At 42.6% G+C, this 24,344-nt stretch overlaps 1 protein-coding gene across 2 annotated transcripts in view; it reads left to right on the plus strand.

Annotated features, from left to right (window-relative positions):
• The window catches only part of FRMD3 (FERM domain containing 3), a 324,332-nt gene that overhangs the window by 206,982 nt on the left and 93,006 nt on the right, over positions 1 to 24,344 (plus strand). For both annotated transcript variants that reach the window (XM_059411794.1, XM_059411793.1), the window contains exons 6-9: positions 3,744 to 3,867; positions 19,320 to 19,407; positions 21,156 to 21,244; positions 24,262 to 24,325. In XM_059411794.1, coding sequence (XP_059267777.1) covers positions 3,744 to 3,867; positions 19,320 to 19,407; positions 21,156 to 21,244; positions 24,262 to 24,325 — 365 coding nt within the window. The remainder of the gene's footprint in view (positions 1 to 3,743; positions 3,868 to 19,319; positions 19,408 to 21,155; positions 21,245 to 24,261; positions 24,326 to 24,344) is intronic.

The raw sequence follows: 24,344 nt of genomic DNA on the forward strand, positions 1-24,344 counted from the left end.
TCTGAATTCTACGGAAGTAGAACTTATGGTGGTGGGGTTTCACCATAGTATGCCTGTGTCTGGCACGTGGGAAGTTCTCCAGTAATGACGTCGAGTGAACCCAGGCGTTTCCCGACATTGCACCACTGTGCGCTGGGAAATAGTGGCTGGTTCCCTCCCTTCTCCATTTATTTGTTCATGTTTTCTGAACATGTATGGAGCAGCTGCTAGGGGACAGGCACTGCATTAGGAAGTCCCTGGTTGGGAGGGAGAACAGGGGAGGGACCCAAGTAAACAAGCAGTGTGAGGATGTGTGAGTGGCTCAACAGAGCGACCCGTAGGTCCCTGCTGTGACCTCAGGAGGGTTTCTGACTCAGCGAGGGTGGTCAGGGAAGGCTCCTGGAGGAGCTGACCCTGGAGCATCCCTTCTCTTGTGTTCTTCTGGAACGAGTCATCTCCGAACCAGGGTAAACGCATCGGCAAGCTTGCCCTTTGTACCTACCATCACCCCATAGCATCATCCTTCTGCTTCAACTCTTCTGATTTTTCTGACAGTTAAACTCCCTTAGAAACACTCTAGGGCCTGTTTCAGATTACACGCCGTCTGCTGCGTATTTGTTACAACTCTACCCTCGCTTACCCAACTCCTCCTGATAGTCTGAATAGTTACAAGTCCTGAATCATTTATGACCTGTCTTTTGCTTCAGGTGAAGTCAGTTAAAGACCAACTTTAAGGGACAAAAAAGCAGGGCACATGGTGCAGGAGGCACTGACATTTACCTTGTTAGCCACTGAGTGCAGGGTTCCATGGCATTTCTTCTCTTCGTTTTCTGTCATTTTCCAAGCTATTCATTTGCAGTATTTAGCAGTACAAGTTCATTTTATTTCACAAGTTTTCATAGAAAGAGACCCCCCTCCTCCTGCCCCACCACCAGCACCAAACAAAGCCTTCCCTTACCAACCACCATGCAGGCTGACATTTGCATCGAGAGTGACCCAGTTTTGTATTGGTGGTCCATTCTCTATGGAAGATGGAGGCATCCGGTTATACCGTCTCCTAAATTTTCAGGTCCAGCCCACTCACAGAGTGATATGTATGTGTGGGTATGGGCATTGGTGTGTTATGTGTGTATTTTTTGAAACTCGAGTTGATCATCAGTTGATGGCTTATTCTCTTCACCGGTGCCTTTTGGTCCATCAGTTGATTGATTGATTGGTTGATTTTCCTTTTCATTATTCTCCATTTCCTTCACTAAAGGCAATGACGGGGTTCACACAGATCTTCAACTTTGCATACATCCTTATCAATGATTACATTATTTGTGTATATACACTTCTAAGTTTTATAAATTAAATGGGGCTATAAAACTCATTTTAATCTCATGCTCAAAACACTGTTTTGGGCATCTATTCAGGTTCTTGGGTTTCCAGCGATTGCTTTTAATTGCTACAGAGTATCTGGTAGGGTACATGGCTCACATTTTATTTATTGCTCCTACCAACAATGAACACACAAGTTGCCTTCATATCCTTTCTTGTACTTAGTTTTCCCAGATATATGCCCAAAAGTGGGATTGCTCATTTATAATATTTGACTAAATATGCCCAGCTTGCTCTTTGGAAAAGCTGTGTACATCAAGGATCCTCTAGAGGTGAACATGTATTGGGGCACATGGGTGGCTCAGGGGGTTAAGCCTCTGCCTTTAGCTCAGGTCATGATCTCAGGGTCCTGGGATCAAGCCCCATATCGGACTCTCTGCTCAGCAGGGAGCCTGCCTCCCTGCCTACTTGTGATCTCTCTCTCTGTCAAATCAATCAATCAATCTTAAAGAAGTGTACACGTATTTCCATTTCTTCATATCTCTACCGAAACATAGAATCATCCCACTTCTTTTTTTTTTTTTTAAAAGATTTTATGTATTTATTTGAGAGAGAGAGAGAGACAGTGAGAGAGAGCATGAGCAAGGAGAAGGTCAGAGGGAGAAGCAGACTCCCCATGCAGCTGGGAGCCCAATGTGGGATTAGATCCCGGGACTCCGGGATCATGACCTGAGCCGAAGGCAGTCGTCCAACCAACTGAGCCACCCAGGCATCCCGAATCATCCCACTTCTTAAACATTTTGCCAATCTTGGTGTAAAGTGATGTCTTGTTTTGGTTTCCATAGTTCTGACTACTGATGAGTTTGAGCAGCTCTCTGTATTTGCTGTTTGTATCCTCTGACCATCTTCCTATTGGTCTTCCTCCCTATCTTCTTATGGATTGGTAGGGATTTCTTCTTCATTCTAGATACCAACTCTTGGTCACTTGCAAATATATTCTTTTAATTTATAGTCTGTTATTTTGGCGACTGTGATACCTTTAATGAATAAAAGTATTTTAATTTGATTTGATTACTTTCCCTCATATGGTTGATGGTATTTTAAGATTTTATTTATTTATTTGACAGAGAGAGACATAGTGAGAGAGGGACACAAGCAGGGGAAGCAAGAGAGAGAGAAGCAGGGAGCCGATGGGGGTTTGATCCCAGGACCCTGGGATCATGACCTGAGCTGAAGGCAGATGCTTAACCCCTATTTTGGGTCTTTTAAAATTTTTAAAAGTTCTTCCTCATGTGGTATACATACTTTAGGTAGTTTTAAGAACTCTGTAATTTGAATTCTATTACAAAGCTTTAAAGAGCTTTGCTTTCCTCCTAGTTTTGTCTTTTTGTAGTCATTAGATGATTCAGCAATGAAAGGACAGTGGATACAAATTACAGAGTTGGATGTGATTTTGCAGATGTGTTCAGGCATATTGATTTTTATCTACTGCAGAGTTGGTGATCAAGTTCTTCTAATACAATTTTACCACCCTCTTTTAATCTTCTTTTCTGGGTCATTTCTGCCTGAGACACTTGCCTCTTCTGGCCCATTTTCCTTAGCAGGCTTGTGCAATTAGTACTTTTGCCCATGGCCAGAACATCACCTTTGCTGTTCCCAGCTGTGGTTGATGCACATTCTAGGTCCTTCCTCTCCTAGACCTTCTAGGAGCTTAGAGATATGCCAGCATTTCTTTTTGCCCTTAAAGACCCTTTGCAGGGACTCTGTATTACAACCCAGCAAGAACCTTCATCCGGTGCACTTGCCCAGGCTTAGATTTACACTCTTTAATCTGAAGAGCATTTCACTTATTTTTAAGTGCAGTCTTTTTGGGCGCCTTCATGTTGTGATTTTTTTTTTTTAATTGGTTGCACCATACTTGTACAAACAGGAAGCTCCAGCCATAGAATTGCTAGACTCAGAAAATTAGCTATGAAAGGAACCTTGAGGGATAGCCGGTGATTCCCACTAGCATCCTGGGGAATGTTTGGAAATACTGGGGACCATCTGTGTTGGTCACAATGACTAGGTGTGCCACTAACACTTGGTACCTGAGGGGTAGGGTGATAAGTGCCCTGACATGCCTTGGAAGATCTGAAACAATAAAGAATTGTTTAGTCCCCCCAAAGGCCAGTAGTTCCCCATTGCAAAACAACTCTTTAAATTCCTTTATTATATAGATGAAGAAAACAAACCTCGAAGAGGTTGGCAAGTGCCCAAGATCCTATGGCTAAACTGAGTTAGAATATGGGCTTCTAGTCACTCAGGCCTTGGTCTTCCCATGGATACAAACACATTTTGTTGGGTGAGCTCCTGGCAGCTCTTCATTTGGGTGGGAGGAACCATTCCACAAGTACCCTCGCCTTGTTGTTCTTAATCTTTCTCTTACTCTTCACTGGTTACAGCTGAGCTCGGCGATTTTGATCCCGACGAGCATCCTGAGAATTATATCAGTGAGTTTGAGATTTTCCCCAAGCAGTCACAGAAGCTGGAAAGAAAAATAGTGGACATCCACAAAAATGAACTCAGGTAATAGGGGTAGACATTTGGAAGAATGATGGGAGCGAGAAAGTATTCTTACCGCAGGGAATGTGGAAATCGTGTTGTGAAGTGAGAGTATTGGTAATGTGTGAGATACCAGTGTAATGTACGAGTGGACCGTTTCAGGGAGCGGAGCGATCTTGCTGGGCACTGACCAAAGAGTCCCCTGGATGGCTGTCTGGGAACCACCCACAGTTATTACAGCCATATATTTTCATATGGGTTTTAACCACCCTGAGTTTCTGTAAGTGAAATCTAGGGTAAGTAAGTAATCATTTCTGGTTTGAATTTTGCATTGCCTCTTCCTTTCCTGTGGCCACTGATGAAAACTTGCTGGTGCTCCAGGATGATTGTGACTGATTACAGAGTCGTAACAGTAGAACTAGCAGAATGCATACAGTAGTCACTGTGTACCAGGTGCAGTTCTAAGTCCTTGTGTGTGGTGACTCATTTAATCTTCACGGTGACTGGGAGATAGGCTGTTACGTGTGAAAGGGAGCATGGGTAGGAACCATTGACAGCTTGGAGTCAAGTAACTCAGGTGCTCTAGTCTGTAACTAGAATTTAGATCTGTGCAAGTCATGGAAAAATTCATGGTAATTTTTGGTAATAATAAGCATGGGTTGGTATGTTTGGTAAACTTGGTGATAATAAGTATGGGTTATGTTATGACAAGTATGGAGGAAGACCTGTATGAATGAGCTGCCTCCATCTTATGAACCTCTGATAATTGTGTGTGTGTGTGTGTGTGTGTAAAAATATATTGTATTGTATATATAAATATATATATGTAAGTGTCCCCGTATCATGAATTCTGGAACAAGGAACTGTCCGCTTGACTGGGAGTGCTGGAATTCCCTACCTGATGCAGGCACTCCCCCTTCTGGTGAGTCTGAGCAGAGGAAACATGTGGCCATTAAAAGTGGCTGCATATTTCAGCTTTGAAAAGATGACCTTTGTTCCTAACAGATGAAGATGATTAGACATCAAAATATTGTACTGATTTCAGAAAGCAATGTGTCATCTCTATGGGTAATTTGAGAGTATTGTCTCCTAATGGAAAGCTTTGTCGAAAATACAGGACACTGACTACTCTTTTTACATCTTAGGGATGAGAATGGTAGAGAGGAGTACAAATAAAGCTCCGGTATTCTCGCTGAGGAGTGTGTGGACAAGCACTGTCTGGGCAGCTGCAGAATGAGAATCTCTGGGGAGAGGCATTGCATGTATGGATAGGGGGGGACTGGGAATCCAGAGGCGCGCTGTGACCAGAATTTGCAGCACCTCGAATGCTCAGGGCATACAATATTAGTAAATGTCTAGTGAGCATTAGTGGATGCCAAAACACTGTGCTAAGAGTCTTATGTTTGTCCACTTAGTCCTCCTAAACTCTACAGGGGAGGTGCTGTTGTTGCTCCTCATCCAATGTGAAGAAAGCACAGTGGGGAGTAGATTAAGAACTTGCCCTGTTAGTGGCAAAGTCAGGACTTAAACCTTGCTCTTCCTTGACACCAGCACCCCACGCTCTTCGCCCCACCGCTGAGCAGCTGTCAGGCACTCAGGTGGTCAGTCGTGTTGGTGTTGCGCAGTGATCACCATGGCGATGGCACCAGAAGGTGGAGACTGTGAGCAAGAGGACCAGTTATTTAGTTCTGCTCTCTAGACGAGAGATGCTATGGACCTGGAAAAGAAAGAAGAGAGTTTTGAGCAGCCTTACATCAAGAGGGTGACCCACTGAATTTCATGAGTAAATGAGTGAATCAAAGAAGATTCCAGATGGCTTTTTATAATCACAAAGCTGTAAACTGAACCTCATGCCAGCACCTGCCTTTGTTGATAACCCTGAAAGTAGTCATCATACACTGGGGGAGCAGGGGTGGTCATCAATCGGCCATCATGGAAGTAAATCTTGGAAGTAAATGCTATGGCTACATCCCAAAGTTTCTGTTCCGGAGCACTGTGCATTTGTCACATCTAGAAAGCTCCTCTGAAGAAGACAGAGTTGTATGTTGAAGGACAGAAGAGCCAGAAATTATATGACATTGCACAGAGAGGTGCAGAGGGTATTTTTCCTATGAATTTTTGCTCATTCTCAAGTAGTTGTGCAGTTCCTTTTGTATCAATGCAGCAGAGAGAGATGATTGGTTTGGATGGGAAGATAAGAAGAGCAGAACAAGCTGACAGTGCAGAGGGAGAGAGACTTTCTAGAATTGGTTGGAAACCTGCCATAGAGACTGGGTTACTCTGGGGGTTTGTACAGGTTGTGAAAGTATTGACTTCTCTGATGTGGGAAATTGGACCTTTGGTTGGATTGCTTTGCAAAACCAACAGTGTCAGGAAGGAGTTATAGATGGAAGAGAGCCATACGGGGCTGTACCAAGGTGTTACCATCTTATTTTCCAAGGTCATCAGAGCACCCATGACCCTTCTACACAACAAAGGGATAATGTGTGATCATTGAACTGTTGTCACAGAAACTTCCTGAGAGGATTCAGCTGGCCTTTGTTGGGGTTTGAGATGCCCCAGAACTTAACCTCCTGCTTCCTGCCTGGTTTCTGAACCAGTGGGGAAAGAAAACAAGACATGGCAAGTGAGACACAAACTAGAGCAGGAATGGTGTTGGTGATTTACAGTGAGATAAACATACTTCCATTTTCTGCCCTTTTACTTGATTGGAATTGCTCTCCTTTGTGCTTTCTGAGGAAGGGATAAAAGCTGCGATTCTTGGGAGAAAAGTAACTGGGAGGAAGAAGAACCTTTCTCTCTGGGAGGCTACGTGATGCTTGAAGGTGCAAGCAAGATGGCGTGATAGACAGCCAGAGTTCTTCATGGGGGAGGAAAGAGACACTCCTTGGATTTTTGAGATGCTGTAAAATAGAAGACCAAAAGTGTAGAATTTCCATCAACTTAGATTCTTTTAGATGTTAAAAGAGATTTGTGAATGAAGATTGGAATTTATAGTTAGGCCAACTTTGTTTCCTTGAGTGCACCGTCTGAACAGGAGGGTAGGGTAGGGAGAAGTGACAGTTTTGCAAAGGAAATTCCTTTAGAAATTTCCTTTAGAAAGGAATACATATTGGTCATCACTTATATTAGTCATGATAAACTAGATTTTGCTGAGGAAATGACCCTAAAATCTCAGTGTTTAGAACAAGCAAGACTTATTTGTTCTGTTACATGTCGACCATATATCAGCTGGGAGTCTCTGCTCACCATTGTCACTCAAGACATTCACAGGTTTGAATTTGCTAGTTGTTGAGCCAGAGGGAAAAGAGAGTTCTGGAAGGCCTTGCTTCAGCTTGGAAGTGATATCTGTCACTTCCACTGAACCATGGTGGCCATAAATAGTCCATAACTGGTCACATGGTTCTACCTAATGGCAAGAAAGGCCATTAGGAGAAGGCTGACAGATCTTAAGGGTCTTTGCAATCTCATTAACAAATAGGCTTTTTAAATTAAACTTTTTTGTTGTTGTTGTTAAAAAAAAACTTTATTTTTTAGATTCACAGCAATATTGAGTGGAAGGTACGGAGATTTCCCCTATTCTCCCTACATAGCCTCTCCCGTTAACAATGTCCCCACTAGAGTGGTGCATTTGTTGCAGTTGTTGACCCAACCCTGACAGCTCATTATCACACACAAACCACAGTTTGCCTTAGCGTTCACTCTGGATGTACATTCTATGGACTATAGTATAATGACACGTATCCACTGTTATAGCGTCATGCAGAATGGTTTCACTGCCCTAAAAATTCTCTGTGCTCTGCCTGTTCCTCTCTTCCACCCCCACAACCACTGGCAAACCCTGATCTTTTAACTATCTCTACAGTTTCGCCTCTGCCAGAATATCATGTCATTAGATTCCCACAGTATACAGCCTTTTCAGATTCTCTTCTTTCATTAGCAATGTGTATTTAAATTCCCTCTGTGTGTTTTCATCCCTCACTCATTCCTTGCCAAATAATATTCCTTTACTGGTATGTTCCGTGGTTTATCCACTCGCCTACTGAAGGACATCTTGGAGGCTTCCAAGCTTTGGCAATAGTGAATAAGGCTGTTATAAACATTCATGTGCAGGCCTTTTGTGTAGACATAAATTTTCAACTTCTTTGGTCTGCTGGATTGTAGGGTGAGAGTATGTTTAGTTTCAAAAGAAATCCTCAAACTGTCTTCCGACGCGGCTGCATTCCCGCCAGTGATGAATGAGAGGTCCTCTTGTTCCTGTACATCCTCGCCAGCCTTTGGTATTTTCAGTGTTCTTGGTTTTGGTCATTCTGATGGCTGTGTAGTGAAAGTGCATTTTTCAGAAAGATTTTACAGAAGCATCGCTGGGCCTCCTAATACCCTGTAAACTAGAAGATATGGGGATGTATGGTTTGCATCATCGAATATATGTTAGTACTAAAACTCACTGAGACTGATTGATTCTTATAGATCAGGATAGATAAACACACACACACATACACACACACACACACAGTCTATCTAGGCTTTCTGGGCCACATGGTCTCTATTGCAACCACTTAGTTATGTTTTTGTAGAGCAAAAGAAGACAAAGGCAATACCTAAATTAGTGGGCTATGATTCAGTGAAACTTGATGGACAAAACAGATGGTGGGCCAGGTTTGACCCGTGGGTTCTAGTTTGTGGACCCTTTAAGCACGTGGCAGAGAAGGTTTGGAGTTCATTTCAGCTTCACTGCCTGCCTCTGTAGATAATTTTAAGACAAAAGAGCCATATTTGTTTTTAATACAATGTAGAAGAAAAAATCTTTTAATTCACAGATTTCATTTGAGTTTGGTACGTAGAGATGAGGCCCTAGCATGGGGACGGCTTGGAAACAGGTTTTTCCTCCTTCCAGAGCCCTCTGGTGGCTGGAAGAGGCTGTTGCCACAATCCCTAGGAATGTGAACATCTCTTATTTTGATTGTCCTGGTTACTGTTTTCCACAGAGCTTTAACCATGACCATGTGAGTTAGAAAGGAATATCCATTCCATTAGTCCTGAGGGTCCCAAAAGGGGGTTGAAGATCAAGGATATGAGTGATTTCACTTTCAGGAATGCTGAGAGGCTTCTCTGGAGGTTTTCCTAGAGTTTCTACTTAGCTGGTTTTCTCAATTCCAGTTCACCAAGTTTCTCTTTAGAGGCAAAGACATTTGGACTAGCTTCAGCCACAGGTCGTCAGCTTTCAAATATTCAGAAATCTCATTTGGGGGTGAATTGGTCTTGAAGAAACATATTCCTTGCCCTTAACGAGCAGAAAAACAATCCAATTAGCTGCAGTCATAATGATTTGATGCAGTGAGGCTTGTGCTGCAAGCAATAGTGATACTGAGTGAGTTTCAAACAGAGTCATTATCTCTTTTTATTTCTCCAAATTTGCATTCTCTGGAGATCATGTGCATCCTGGCAAGGATATATAGTTTCAAAAATGTCCAGCTTTCTAGAGATAAGTGACCTGCTATGATAAATACCCTCCAACCCACGCTTCTGATGGACAAATCACAAGAGCCCCCTTAGGAAAAGTTTTTATCCAGTTTTGGGAAGATCATTTATTGTGTGAAAGGAAAATGGGAAAGATCAGATGGCTTTACAACTTCTCATCTTTCTGGAGATGTGCTTCCTGTCATCTCTACTCCCCGCTTCGTGTAACCTTTCCCTCCTTAAGTCCCTCATTTTATTTTATTTTTTAAAAGATTTTATTTATTTATTTGTCAGAGAGAGAGAGAGACAGAGCATAAGCAGGCAGAAGTGGCAGGCAGAGGGAGAAGCAGGCTCCCTGCTGAGCAAGGAGCCAGATGCGGGACTCAAATCCCAAGACCTTGAGGTCACGACCCGAGCCAAAGTCAGATGCTTAACCTACTGAGCCACCCAGGATTCCATCAAGTTTCTTATTTTAAAACCCCAGAATCAATCTCTCTCTCTTTCTCTGTCTCTCTGGTGGGCTGTCAAATCAATTTCCATTCCCTGTTGTTACTTGGCATAGGATTTGGAAGAGAGAATTACTTGGCATCACATGCTCCTCCTCTAAAACCTCAATCCTTGTATTATGTGACCTGGAATCAGGGACGTTCTGGGGAGGGTTGGGCCAGGGGCAACTTGCGTATGCACCCAAGCCATCAGAGCTTTTATAAAGGTAAAATCTGGCTATAGCGACTTGAGAGGAGGATGAGCCGTGTCACCAAAGTGCCACATGGCTTTGAAGAAAGGGGGAGGGTTAGTACTGATAGCTTGAACCAGCCATGACTTAATACATCTTTTGATCACATCCAACATGTGAATTACACATAGTCAAAACCTTTTCAAACTTTAGGTGAACTTATAACAGTGTATCCAGCCATCCAGCCCTCTGTCCAGGCACCCATTCATGACTCATCCATACAACCATTTGTTCATCTGTTCATGTAACAAGAATTTATTAAAAGGCAACTCTGTATCAGGAACTGTGGAAGTAATGAGTGACCTAGCCCACTGATCTTGAACTGTACCACCAAGCTGGGATCCCCTTCCTCATGGATACTCCCCCATGACCTCATGTTTTGAAAGATTTTATCTAAAAGACAGATTTTATCTAAAATTTGCTTCCTAATTTTCATTAGTCATACACAGCTACAGCTGCCACCCAGAGCCTTTGAATATCCATAGGTCACCAGCCAAAAGCCAAAAACTTGACATACCCAATTACTACACTTAGGGGACTCTTGGAGTCCAAAGCAGGGGTTATAAAATGATAGTCGTTGAATTACATGGTGACCCAGATATATGTTTTTTGGGACAAATAAGTTCTTAAAAAATGGAATCAGTTGCCAGAAAGCCCAGCTTCTCTTGCACCAAGATTTGGTAACCCTAGGCCTTCCCCTATGTGGTAGCACTCAGCTAGAGCTAAGCCACAGTGCTCTGTAAGAGACTCACTTGCTCTACAAATTGCCACCATTCCTGCTTGGCCACCTTCTGCCTCCATTGGTATTGAGTTCGGGACCACCTTCTTGGACCAGTAAGAATCAGACACCTGAGAAATTAATTTACCCAAGGCCCTTACAATTAGGAAGCAACAGCCCTTGACCTGAAATCTGTGTTTTCCTGTGTAATGCCCTGATACCTTCCAAGTGATTGCTCTCCTGCAAGACTTGTCCTTGTCTGCCCCAGGGCATTAGCACTCTCTCCCTCATAGCATGGCAGTTACCGAGATTATGTAGCATTCTGGCAAATGCTCTCATAGGGCTGGTACCTAATGGTCCCTAAGGCACTTGTGAGAGATCCTGTTCCTCTCTAAACAATTAGAAATGATAGACCGGAGACTCTCCTATTTAGGATGCAGACAAGCCTGAGACATTCATCTCCCCCAACACCAAGATAATGCAACAATCTACACAGACTACAGAATCTTAGTTTTGAAACCAATCTGAGAGCAAAGAAATCTTAAAGACTGAAATCCAGAATGTCCTTCCCAAGACAGTGGACACCTGCACTTGGTTTCACTTCTGATGGTGTGGGAGGAGGAGGTGGAGTATGCCATAGGTGGGGTCAAGGCGAACTAGCCAAGTCTTCAGCAAGCTTTCGATGGCCATGAGCGCACTGACTTAACTGTTGGGATCCAAGGACTCCAGCTGCAGAGTGAGTTGCACATTCCCAACACCCTTTGGCCCTAGGCCTTCAAGAGAAGAGGAAAGAAGTCAGACAGGGCTGGAGAGCTGAGTGAGATTCCTCCGAGACACTCCAGACTTTCAGCCAGGGTAGGGTAGCTCTTGCCAATATCAGGGAAAGGACCACAGGGAGGTCCTTCCAAAATACTGAGAGCCAGAGACAGGACTGGAGAGCAAGAAGATTCCTTGAAACTGAAAAACTTGAGATGGTGGTAAAGGTGGTAAAGCGTAGAGAACTCTATAGAGTCTAATGGATGCTAAGATCCAGCCCCTGCTCAGAGGTCAGTTCTGAGAGCATTCTTGAGCCTTTGAAGCCAGTGCTGAGTAGAATCTAACTAAAGCTGCAATTGAGCTACATCTAAGAAGATGCAAACAAGTTACAGCAAAACCCAACCCACTCAGGTTGGGAGTTCTGCTTTGCTGAGTTTAATTTGGCAACGCAAAGACCCAAATGGATTAGGTGAAGCCAAATCCACCCTTTCCTGCCAACCCTGCTCCAAGCAATCCACGTCCTTGCCGGCAAGACGCACACCTCATTTAATCAATGTACACGAAGGATGTGCACGATTAATGCTAACTAAAGATTTGCACTCATTCTTCGGATGCTGTACATTTTTGTAGTCCATGTAATGGTATGCTAAGGGAAGGTCAGTAAAAGAGGGTTCTTTTTGGCAAAAAGGATACCAGATAGGCAGAAGGGAGACGTGATTACTTGACCTCACCGAATTTATTAGAAAAGCATATTTTTAGAGAATGGTTAGCTCTTAAAGAATTCAAGTAATCCCTGGTCTTTACATCAAAATGTCTCATTAGAGACACTATTAATCTTTGTAGAACAGCTCCTGGTGAAAGATTTAGAGGATAGAAAATCATTATTTTCTGTTACCAAACGGAGTTTTTGCCAGAAACAAATGTCCAATGGGAACCTGAGGGGGCAAACGAACAATAAAAAAATATCTAATTGGCCTTAGTGTCTTCCTGAAAACCTGATCATTAAATGGTTTCTTCCTCAGTGAGTCGAGAGACTCAGTTTCTAGTGCCATTGGTGTCTCTACCTTTCCTCCATTGGTTTTGAACCCTTTTCCTACAATGAACATTTGCAGTTAGCCTTTCTTTCTGTGTGACCTCTTAGATGAAGTCTTTTCAGTGCTTAGCTGTTGGAGATCTGTAGTCAAACCCAAGGCAAAGGATAACAATTTGAAAACTTTTATTTGAAAGAGGGGTCTTTGCTTTGCTATGAATGTCTTGACATGCTTCCTGACATTTCCCCCAGTGTCATAATTCTGATCTCAGTCACATGCAGGGTTAGCAGGGGAACAGATGCTGTTCTGAGGGTGAGTAGAGACCATTCTCTGTGCCAGGCAGTAGTCTAATGGCTTTTCATCTGTCAGCTGCTTACTCTATACACCAAATCTCCAAGGTAGGTACTATTTGTATCTTCATTTTATGGAATCAAGGAGCTCTAGGTTTAGCAGTTCTCTATTCCTGTGTGCAGTTCCTAACTCAGGTTCCAGCAAACTTTTTCTACACTAGGCTACTTAATAAATAGGATTTCTGTTGCAGCTACTCAGTCTTGCCGCTGGAGCATGATGGCATCTGTAGACAGTATGTGGCTGTGTTCCAATAAGAACTTATTGGTCCTGGGGCACCTGGGTGGCTCAGTGGGTTAAAGCCTCTGCCTTTGGTTCTAGGTTATGATCTCAGAGTCCTGGGATTGAGCCCCACATCGGGCTCTCTGATCAGCAGGGAGCCTGCTTCCTCCTCTCTCTCTCTCTGCCTGCCTCTCTGCCTACTCATGATCTCTGTCAAATAAATAAATAAAATCTTAAAAAAAAGTAAAGAACTTATTGGTCCTGAAATTTGGATGTCCTATAATTTTCATGGGTCATGACATTACTATTCTTTGTTTGATTGTTTTAAACCATTTTTTTAAAAAAAGATTTTATTTGACCGAGAGAGAGACAGAGAACACAAGTAGGCAGAGAGGCAGGCAGAGAGAGGGGGGGAGGCAGGCTCTCTGCTGAGCAGAGAGCCCAAGGCGTGGCTCCATCCCAAGACCCTGAGACCATGACCTGAGCCGAACGTAGAGGCTTAACACAATGAGCCACCCACGTGCCCTGGTTTTAAACCATATAAACATGGAAAACCAATCTCAGCTCAAGGGTTGTGCAAAACCTGTTGGTGGACAGGATTCAGCCTGTTGGCTTTAGTCTGGGGATCAATCGAGACCTCACTGCTCTCCCATAAGGTGTGAATATCAGGTACCTGGGGTGGATTGCCTCATCACTGATAAGATACAATGTTTAGAAGCTGAAAGAGGCTTTTTCTAAGACCTGATAAGCCATGTCATTTTTTTTTAAAGATTTTATTTATTTATTTGTCAGAGAGCGAGCGAGAGCGAGCACAGGCAGAGTCAGAGGGAGAAGCAGGCTCCCTGCGGAGCAAGGAGCCTGATGTGGGACTCGATCCCATGATGCTGTGATGACCTGAGCTGAAGGCAGCTGCTTAACCAACTGAGCCACCCAGGCATCCCCAGCCATGTCATTTTGATATGCTCTGCCATGTAAGAGGGCAGGCACATGGCCCTTAACAGTATTTTGGGGGTAGTGATGGTGGAGTGGGCACAGAGTAGTGCTTTGGAACCAAGCAGACTTGGATTTGAACCTCATTACTGCACTTACTAGCCGAGTAACTTTGAGCAAGTTACTTTTCCTTTGAGTATTGGAATCCTCATCTACAAAAGGAGGATAAGGATTTCTCCTTTATGAATATGAAGTGACAGAATACATACATTGTTTGACAATGAAAATGATTATATGTTGCTCAGAACAGTAGAGTTGAGTAACAAGGAGCCCTGCATGCATATCTATGAGGTTCCTGACCTGTCCTGTTTAGTTCAGCAGTGTTTTTGGACTGTACAGTATTTTATCCAGTAATTCTTTTATTAAAAAGGCAGGAATTGCTCCTCTTTTAATCACTGAAAATATATAATATTTTATATAATAATATATAATAAATATATACAATATTTTATAATAATGCATTAGCTTTATGTATACATATAATGTATATATAATGTATATATATAATGCAAATATAAAATATATGAGTATATACAACATATGCAATTTAAAGAATAGTTGAAAACACGCCCATGACCCCTTGACTCTGCTTATGAATTAGAATATCACCAGATGCTCGGAAGTCTCCTGTGTGCCCCTCCCGCATCACCCTCTTCCCTCCTCTGCACTATTGTGAATTTGGGGTTATTTATTCTCTCATTCAGCTTTTGTAAATATACTTCATACATATTACTAAGTAGTGCCTTGTTTGTTTTTGCATGGCTTTGGCAGTCATCTAAATGGATTCCTGCTCTATTCTTCCGTTTCACGTGCTCCCATCAACATGGCCTTGGAGGCTTTTCCACACGGATGCATATGGCCGTAGGTCTTCATTTGTGCTTCCGTGTCATGAATGTTCTATGATGTGAACACGTCACATGTTATGTATCCATTCTGCTCATGGGCATTTGGGTTATTTCTGGGCTTCTTGACTAATTCTCATGGGAGTGTAGGTAAAGGAGTTCCTAGCCTAGTATGAACCTAAGTGGAATTTGGAGGGCCATGGACTGTCAGCTTTTCTAGGAAGTGATGGCTTGTTTGCTGATGGGGTTGCCCCAATTCACACCAACAATTCATGAGGGTCCCCAGGGCTTCATAACCTTTTTTCTTTTCTGTTAAGCTCTTAACAATTGAAGTATAACAGACTCAGAAAAGTGTACAAAACATAAAGCTAATGTGTTATTATACAGTAAGCACAGGGGTATCAACCGCCCAAATAAGAGAGAATCAGTAACACCCCAGAAGCTTCTCTTCTGCCCCTTCTCAATATTTATCTTCTCCCTCCTCCCCAAAGGTGATCACATCTCTAACTTCTAACACGTTAGTTGTGTTTTGCTCATTTTTGAAAACCGTATAAACTGAATTCATTCAGTGTGTATTCAATTATATCCTTCCTCTTCTGTTCAGTTTTATTTTTGTGATGGTTTCCCATCTTGTGTGTAGGTTTAGCTCACGCAATTTCATGGCTGTATAGCATTCCATTGTATATCCCTCTCCTGTTGGTAGACATTTGGGCTTTCTATTTTTTGCTACTACCAACGGCACTACTATGAAAATTCTATATATTCTTAGTGCCACATGCACAAGTTTCTGTTGCATATGGAACTCTACCAATGGAATCGTCATATTATAGGGTAAACATGTTGAACTTTTATAGATAATGGCAGTTTCCCAGATAGCTCTGCTGCCTTGCTACTCCCCCAGTATTATAAGAGCTGGTTTTGCCGCAAATCCTCTTGAATGCTTGGTACTATGTTTTAAATTTTGACTATGTAAATGGATGTAGAAATGATTTCTCATAGTTTTAATTTGCATTTTCCTGATGATAAAGAGTTAAGTGCATTTTCACGTGGTTGTACACTATTGGGATATCTTATGAAGTGCCTATGTATGTCTTGTGCTGATTTTTCTTCTGAGTCGTATATTTAAAAAATTGTATTGTTTGTCGATTTATAGAGATTAAAAAAAATTCTACATAGAAGTCCTTTTCTTGATTGTACATGTTACTGAAACCTTTTCCCGCACTGGGGCTCAGCGTTTCCCACCCTGAATGAGATGTCCCCATGAACAAAGATGTCTCAATGAATGAGAAGTCTCGAAGACAGATGTCTTTGAGTTCAATGTCACATTCTCTGGAGCTGTGTGACCCCACGCCTGCTGCCATTTGTGGTTGAGTGTTAACAATTAGGAACTGGATGCCTGTCGGATTTACAAAAGATGGGAATGTGCTCAGACCATCCAGGCAAAAAAAACTTAGTCGCTTTCCAATATGAACTCCCAAATGACAACCTTTCACGATTAACTTGTTCCCAGACTGAATATTAAAGAGGGGTGAGCTTTAAAACCAAGCTGGGATTTTAAGAATAAACACTGTGCGGATTATACAAAGGTGCTGATGCTATTACCACGGAGGGGAATGGCCAGCTCTCCAGAGGGGAGCCCTTTCATGTCAAGCAGGAGGATTAGCCTGGAGCAGAGCCAATGGCTTTGGGCTGCTTTGAGTCTGGTCCTGGTTCCCTTTGGCCCCTATCTGGATCATTAGGCTAAAGTCTGCTTTGAGGGTCACCAGCGTGGGGGTCCTACTTAGTAAAATGTGGACAGCTCAGCTCTGTGCTTTGTCCCTCATTGGGGTGCTATGAATGTTTGGGTGAGTGAGTGAGAATGTGGCAGGCAGGGAAATAGCACCCAATGTTTGGATTTAATAATTTATCTTTCAGTGAAAGGTAAGATATAACTCCTAGAACTGAAGAGAGCTATGGAGAAATTCTTGTATGTATTGAGAAAACTAAAAAAAAATCCCTTTCTCCTTTTCCTTCAATATAGTTGATGACTTCTCTTAACTTACTGTTATGGTATCAAGAAGAGATATCGTAACAGTGAGCGCGACTTGAAAAAAAAAAAAACAAAGATAGGAATTGTATTGAAGGGACCCATAGAGTGCTGATCAAGATGAATAAATAAAGATGTTGCCTTTATATATATCACAGTGAAACTTCAGCCTAACACTAAGGCTAGGAAAGAGGAAAGTCCGAAAGGCTTTAGAAGACTACTTTATTTTCTTAAAGCTGGTGTGTGAGTTAATCCCTCAGAAATGTGTTCTGTAAAGGTTGGATTAAAAATGATCTCTTCTTTAAAAAAAGAAAAAGGTAGCACATATGGCTACCTCTTCTTCCTTTTCCAAGGCCCTTTAGATCATGGAAAAAATACTAGAAAGCGGATTTAGGAAAGAATACCATTTTGGACCAGAAGTCCGACAGTGTCTTCTGGAAGATGGGAAACTGATGGAGCACATCCAGGTTGAACACATATGTAGGGTAGGAGTGGTTCTGGGTGCTTCAGATGACAGATGCACAGGGGGCCATCACGGTGAGTGGGCAGCTGCACTTGGCTCAGTTGGGTAGCCTTGACCTCTTTCTCTGGTTCCTCGTGAGCAACAACAGGCTTGAGCTGGAGGTACCCCGTGTGGGGGCAACACCCAGAAGAATTACAGCCTTCAGTTTAAAATCAAGTTTCTAATACACACATTTCTCAGATGGCATGTCCCACCACCCACTCCTCCCCACTCCTTGACCTCTGGAGGCCACTGCATTAAGCAGTTAATGTCAGATGGAATAATGTCCATCCGTGAATCACCCGCCACTTAAGGAAACATCAGTTCCGTGAATGAGAGATTCTGACTCAGCAAACCAAAGGACCCTCACCAAGAAAGCAGCATAAACAGAACAAATGGGATGGGACTTTAGAGGAAACAAAGTGGGATTTCCTCAGAGGAACAAGAGAATTTATTGCGTGAAATAGGAACGGGCAGCTATTTCAAGAGCCAAATAGATATTACGTTGGAAGTGAAATATTTAATTGGTATTTTAAAAAAAATCTTAAGAAATGGAAAGAAGAGCAAGATGCATGCAGCTGAATAAATTAACAAAGTCGAACTAAGAAATAATTCAGAAAATGGACGCCTGGGTGACTCAGTCGGTTAAGCGTCTGCCTTCAGCTCAGGTCATGATCCCAGTGTTCTGGGATCAAGTCCCGTGTCAGGCTCCTTACTCTGCAGGGAGCCTGCTTCTCCCTCTGCCTGCCACCCCCAACCCCCAGCTTGTGCCCTTTCTCACAAAGAAATAAAATCTTGAAGAAAAGAAAAGAATGTAGTACAAAAAGAGAATGAAACAAAGGTTATAAGGCATGGAAGACGGACCTAGGGGTTTCAAGATCCATTTACTTGGGCCTCAGACCTATTCTAGTGAAATTTCAGTCACTTGGTTGAAAGAGAAGGTCTCAAAAGCCTTTTGGGGAGAGGGTAGATGGAATACTGTTTTGACTGAGAGCATGATGACTCTTGAAGGGGAGAGGAGGGAATCCATCTATGGGCAGACGGTTGGTGGAAATAGATTTAATACTACAATATAATTCTACATGTTGGAAATTAAAAAAATCCTGTTGTTTTCTTTGGCAAACTCTCCTTGATTGTTACCTCTTTATCCTTGGAGAATGGTTTGGATTCTCTAAGATACGTTTGAGATTTAGTCAAAAGTGGAGTCTTCGAAATGCTGCACAATGCTGCTTTGAAAGTTAGCCCCAGAAAGTTTCACGGCCCTCAGCACTGCAGCGCCTTTCCCCCTCGTGGCGGCCAAGACCTTGTTTACCACCCTGGAGGACAGAGCTGGGATTAGTGGCTGAGATTTCCTTTCAAAGTCCAGAGCTTTCCAGTGGAATGGTTAACCGTCCTTCCTGTGCAGATGGCTTTGTTCAGGCTTGCGGGTAGCATAACAGGATTGCCCGTATTCTACCCTGAACAAGAGGGAATGCTCTTTGCCCTGGATAATCTTTTGAAGTGAGTAGGAAAGAGCAGATGCTGAATTCTATTTCAAATTAAGATTGAATTTTCAAGTCTTTACTTATTGGTAACTTGATAACCTTGATTAACTGTACGGGTCACTGGAGTCCTCAGAGTACACATAGGTTTTTTATGGAACAATTAGCCAGGGAACATGAGCTCTGATTCCTTAGCAAAGAGCTCCTCATGGTGATCAGTGTTACTGATTATTATTATATAGGGATCTCTGGGTTTTTTGTTTTTATTTTTTAGTGTAGGATATCCCATTTTATTGAATCAGGGGACTTTAGATTTCTATAATCTTCTGTATTAACACCTTAAACTTTTGTTGTGTGATTCTAGAGGTCAGAGCCCACCAGTTGCTGAATTTAACTTACTCCTGAAAGCTCACACTTTGGAAACCTATGGGGTGGACCCCCACCCATGCAAGGTGAGTGGTCCTCCTAGCAGGCTGACATAAAACAATTGTTTTGCACACAAGAGAGTTCATCAGCGTGTGGGATATTTCTACAGGCTGGCCCATTGCCCCTAACTGGAAGGGACAACAGTCAGTAGGCTGTAATCACAAGTTCTGGTGGTTGATTTTCTCCATTGTGAGCCTCCCAACTGCTTGCTAATTGCTATGTAGTAGTCACTTTCTTAAGTTAATATACATGATTCTTTCATCCATCAAATGGATGGTTCAACCCCTTAGAAGTTACAGGATCCAAACAGATTTATTCTCAAGACCCTTGTCTGCAAGAAGGCAACATTAAAGGAAGAAAAACAAAAAAGACTTTAAATTATATTTTGACATTAGGAATTTTTTGGGTTTGTTTCCTTTGCTCATATTATTTGGTGGTATTTCTCCAAGCATGTATCATATCAGAATCACCTGGGGTCCACAGAGCTACTGGGGGTACAGCTGGGGAATATGCTTTTTTAACAAGCCCCCAAGATGATGCACACATTTTCCAGAAATGTATTATGAAAATGGTTTTCTTCTTTCTATGCTTTAAACTAACTGTGCATCTACCAGACACTAACTAGAATTCTAAACTAAGCATTTATCTCAGCCAGGCTCTTAAAGGTAAGTTCTTGAGTCCTGCTGGACATTTCTTTACCCATGTGGGATCAGGTAATAGTATTTGATAAAGTGCGAGTTTTGTACTCTTAGTGCAAGCTGTTGATTAGACATACCTGGGGGGTTTCCTGGTCCTGCTACCCAATAACATCAGGATCTGTGGTGGAGCAGACCAGGCTCTCCAGATGATTCCAACATGCAGCCGAAGCAAAGAGCTGATAGTACTTGTTCACATTGACATTTTTCTTTTTATCGGCACAGTTATTTTAGCATATTTGCCAGAATCCTCTGCCTTAATGATATAAATCATTTGATTCCATTTTAAAGATTATTTATTTGACAGAGATCACAAGTAGGCAGAGAGGCAGGCAGAGAGAAAGAGAGGAGAAAACAGGCTCCCTGCCAAGCAGAGAGCCTGAGTAGGGACTCGATCCCAGGACCCTGAGATCATGACCTGAGCTGAAGGCAGAGGCTTAACCCACTGAGCCATCCAGGCACCCAGTTTATTCCAGTTTAGTGAATTAGATTTTATCTATAATTTTGAGCCTTTATGTTTTATTTATTACTTGGAGATAGACTTGATTTTTGTTGCTGCCATTCCTTTGCTTTTACTGACCTATGCTTAGTTTTTCCGGTTGAGGCTAGAAGCAAAGTAGGCATTTCTAGACATGTCTTTACATTAAAACTACCAGGAATTTTTTGTGGAATTTAATCAAGTTAAATAAGGGCTTTAGTTTCATAGCATCTTTGATTTTAGGACTAATGATGACTGAGCAGTTTGCCCACATTACAGGATAGATCTGAGAACAAGGGTGGTCCCAGAATACACTTAGAAATAGACACAGAGCTTTGGAACTAATCTGCCTTTTTCCAGGATGTTCCTGGAGAAGGTCTCTTCCTCCAAGGAAACAGCTACATATTCCCAGACCTTCCCCAGATTTTAGAAGGACTATCCTTGGAAGTCCCATCTCAGAAAGTCAGTTTATTGCCAAGATCAATGGAATTAACCTGAAATTAATCCAGGGAGAGGATGAATGGGGATACCATTTATCATATATTTTATATTTCTCAATCCAAATGTTTTTGTTTCTCTCTCTCTCTTTTTATTTTTTCAGGATTCAACGGGTACAACAACATTTTTAGGATTCACTGCTGCGGGCTTTGTGGTATTCCAGGGAAATAAGCGGATCCATTTGATAAAATGGTAAGGACTTCTTTGGGAAACCAGCTTACCACTTTTCTTAATCTTGCTTTTCTTTCCCAGCCTTTGATTCTTTTTTATTTGGAAATATCCATTAGAATGTCTAGTATTCATTTCTTTGCTGTGGTACTTCATTATTAAAGGATTATTCATCTATAAATAAAAGCCAACCTAAACCTCCTCCAGACCTCAGGAGACCTGGGGTGTGTCTTGGGCTCAGGGTCTCTGTCTCCAAAGAGAAGGTGTCCAGTGTTTCCTCATCAGCAGCTACTGATCTGGCCAGAGAGGTGACCTGGAGTAGGAAGGGGCAGGGAAAAGGTACAGGTTGCCTTGAATAACTCAGGACCCTCTTCTCCTGTTTCCTCCTCTCCATTCTCTTCTGTTGAGTCCTTGTTGCAGACACATCCCGTGTTACCAGTATATCAGTGAAGATGCTTTTGGCTCGAAGTAACAGGGGTGACTGCTCACGGTGGCTTCCAAATAAGAGGACTGATTGTTTCACACAGCAAAAGTTCCAGAGGTTGGGCATTTCCATGACCCTTTAACTTAACTGCCTGACAACATTGTGAAGGACCTGGGTTTCCATTTTCTTCTCTGTCACAGGGTAGTGGCTTTTGTCCCCAGTCTCATGGTCCTAAGTTGACCATGCAAGCAGCTCTGTTCATCCCATCTTCATACAGCAACACCCAGAGCCTGAAGGAGAACATCCCCTTCCATGTGTCTCCTATTAAAACAAGGAGAACTTGTTCTACAGAAGCCCTGTAGGAGACTTCCAGTATATCTAATACCACAAGATTGGGCCACACCCACCTACTTAAAACCAATCCCTCAGAGAAAAGTGAGAACTCCATGACTGGGCTGGTCAAATGAAGGCCCACCTCTTGTGGCTGGGAAGAACATAATCTGCATGAACATGTCACCTTGAGAAAGCAAAAAGTCCGAGTCATGTCAATACAGAAGTGGGGGGATGGAGCAGAGTAGGTGACCAGCAGGGCCCATGGTGTCCATCATTCAAGGAGAAGATGGTTTGGGCAAAGAGTGAGAAGGCTGAACATACATGGAATATTATAAAGTCTTAGTCTTGTTCATACCTTCAGCTTGATTCAGGTTCTGCCCTGATGGCCCCTGACAGGTTTATCAGCCCCCCAACCCCATCATGTCTCACTGGGTGGTGGGCTCCCCGCTGTGGCCTGAAGTTCTTCCTGATGGGCCAATGAGCATCCACCTTCAGTCGTGGGTTGGAGATGCTCTTGTATTTATCTGAACCTCAGTTTCGTGGTTCTCTTAGCTTCAGGATTTCTGGCACCCCTTTATTAACATGCCCACTCTTGCACTGTCCTCTTGGCAGCCCCCCCCCACCCCATCACCTTTCAAATTTTCTCTGTTGGGCTTGCATCAGCCAGCTAATGTCCTCCACTCTTACAACTACTCTTTTTTCTGAGATTCCCCAATTTCATCATCTCTTTCTTGACCTCTCTATCATTGCCTTTTGTTCAGCTCATACTTTGTGCTCCCCTCTGCTCCCACTTGTTCTTTCTCTACAATGAGTTTTCTCAAAACTCTTTTTCACTTCACTTTTCTGAGTCTCCATGTACTCAATTGTAAGATGGGAGTCCATTACATCTGGCTGCCTTACAGGGAGGAAAGGAGTTGGGGGAGAAACAAATGCAACCATGTTGTGAGTGGTGGGATTTATGAACTCTGACATCTTGTGGACATCTAGCATGGTGGGGTGACCAGTGTTCTTCCCTGTGTTTTCTGCACCTTGGAAAGAAAGGTATTAATCACCCTTCAGGCCATTCCAGAATAAGCTCCCTAGGGATTCCTGTTGACTTTGGGAAGCATGGATAATTTGGGGACTTCTCCCATCCTACCCTAGGACCATAGAAGGCTTGCAAGGGAGACCCTTAGGTTTCTGAACTGCTTGAGCTCTGAAGTAGGGGAGAATCTGACGTGTCTCAAATACAGATTATTTGCAAGTCTATGTCACTTGGGTTTCTGTTTCTTTCTGGGCCCAATGAAGGCTTGAAATAGACAATTCCCAGGCCATTTATTTCTGTTTCTACATCATGATGTTCCTGGTGGGATGCTGATGTCATCCCCACCCCTCTCCGGTCTGCCTAGGCATGTGTATTTGGAACAGTTGTGGACATGTTACCAAAACAAATTTTATTCCCACATTAATCCTAGTTTTGTTTTTTGTTTTCCAATATCCACTGAGCTGTGTTACTCGTGCAAATCCTCTCCTAAGTTCAAACAGCTTAATGTGGCCATGCTATTCTTTTTCCTGCAGGAAAAAACACAGGGACACAAATCAGTCTCCTAGAAATTAGATCAAAGGAGTAAAAATAAAATTGTGTCCTCTCTTTACACATATCTGTTCACCAAGGAGGTGACCTGTGGTCCCCATTTCAGGCACATTTTAATTGAGCAGCTCCTTAAGATAGAAACCCGAAGTCCCTCCTTTAATTACCACATGTCAAGCTGTGGTGTCAAGCTCACAATTTTGAGCATCTCAATATTTAACGAAACTCTTCTCTCATGAACAGGGAGAGCAGAAATGAAAATTTTACAGGCTAGTGTGTGCGTTTCTCGAAGATAGATGTGAAAAGGAGAGGGAGACAGATACTGTGAATCCATATCGTTTCATTACCCAGACCTGAAATAACCACATTCTTCCTACCTCGCAAAGTGGGCTGGCCAATTAATATTGTTTTGGCCCTTAATGTTCACAACACCTCCAGAGCTCCTTGGAGGAAAGATGCAGCTTGACTGTAAAAAATGGAAGAAATAATTCTGAGCTACCTCCAGATCCTATCTTGGGAAGAAAATTGCTGTATAATTCACTTGGGGACTTTTCACTGCTCATTAGGCCTTCACTGATGATAAGATAATATCTTGTTTCATTGCAGTCAGCTTGGTATTTGCGAGTCAGCCAGATTCCTGTGGGAAACCAAGGTACCTTGGTTAGTTGCCACTTTTTATTTTTCTTCTCACCCAAGAAGATTTTCTTTTCTTAGGCCAGATGTCTGCAAATTGAAGTTTGAAGGGAAGACATTTTATGTGATTGGCATCCAGAAGGAGGTCAGTGACTGCTTTTCTA

This window comes from Mustela nigripes, chromosome 9, assembly GCF_022355385.1.
Source record: "Mustela nigripes isolate SB6536 chromosome 9, MUSNIG.SB6536, whole genome shotgun sequence".
Lineage (NCBI taxonomy): Eukaryota > Metazoa > Chordata > Mammalia > Carnivora > Mustelidae > Mustela > Mustela nigripes.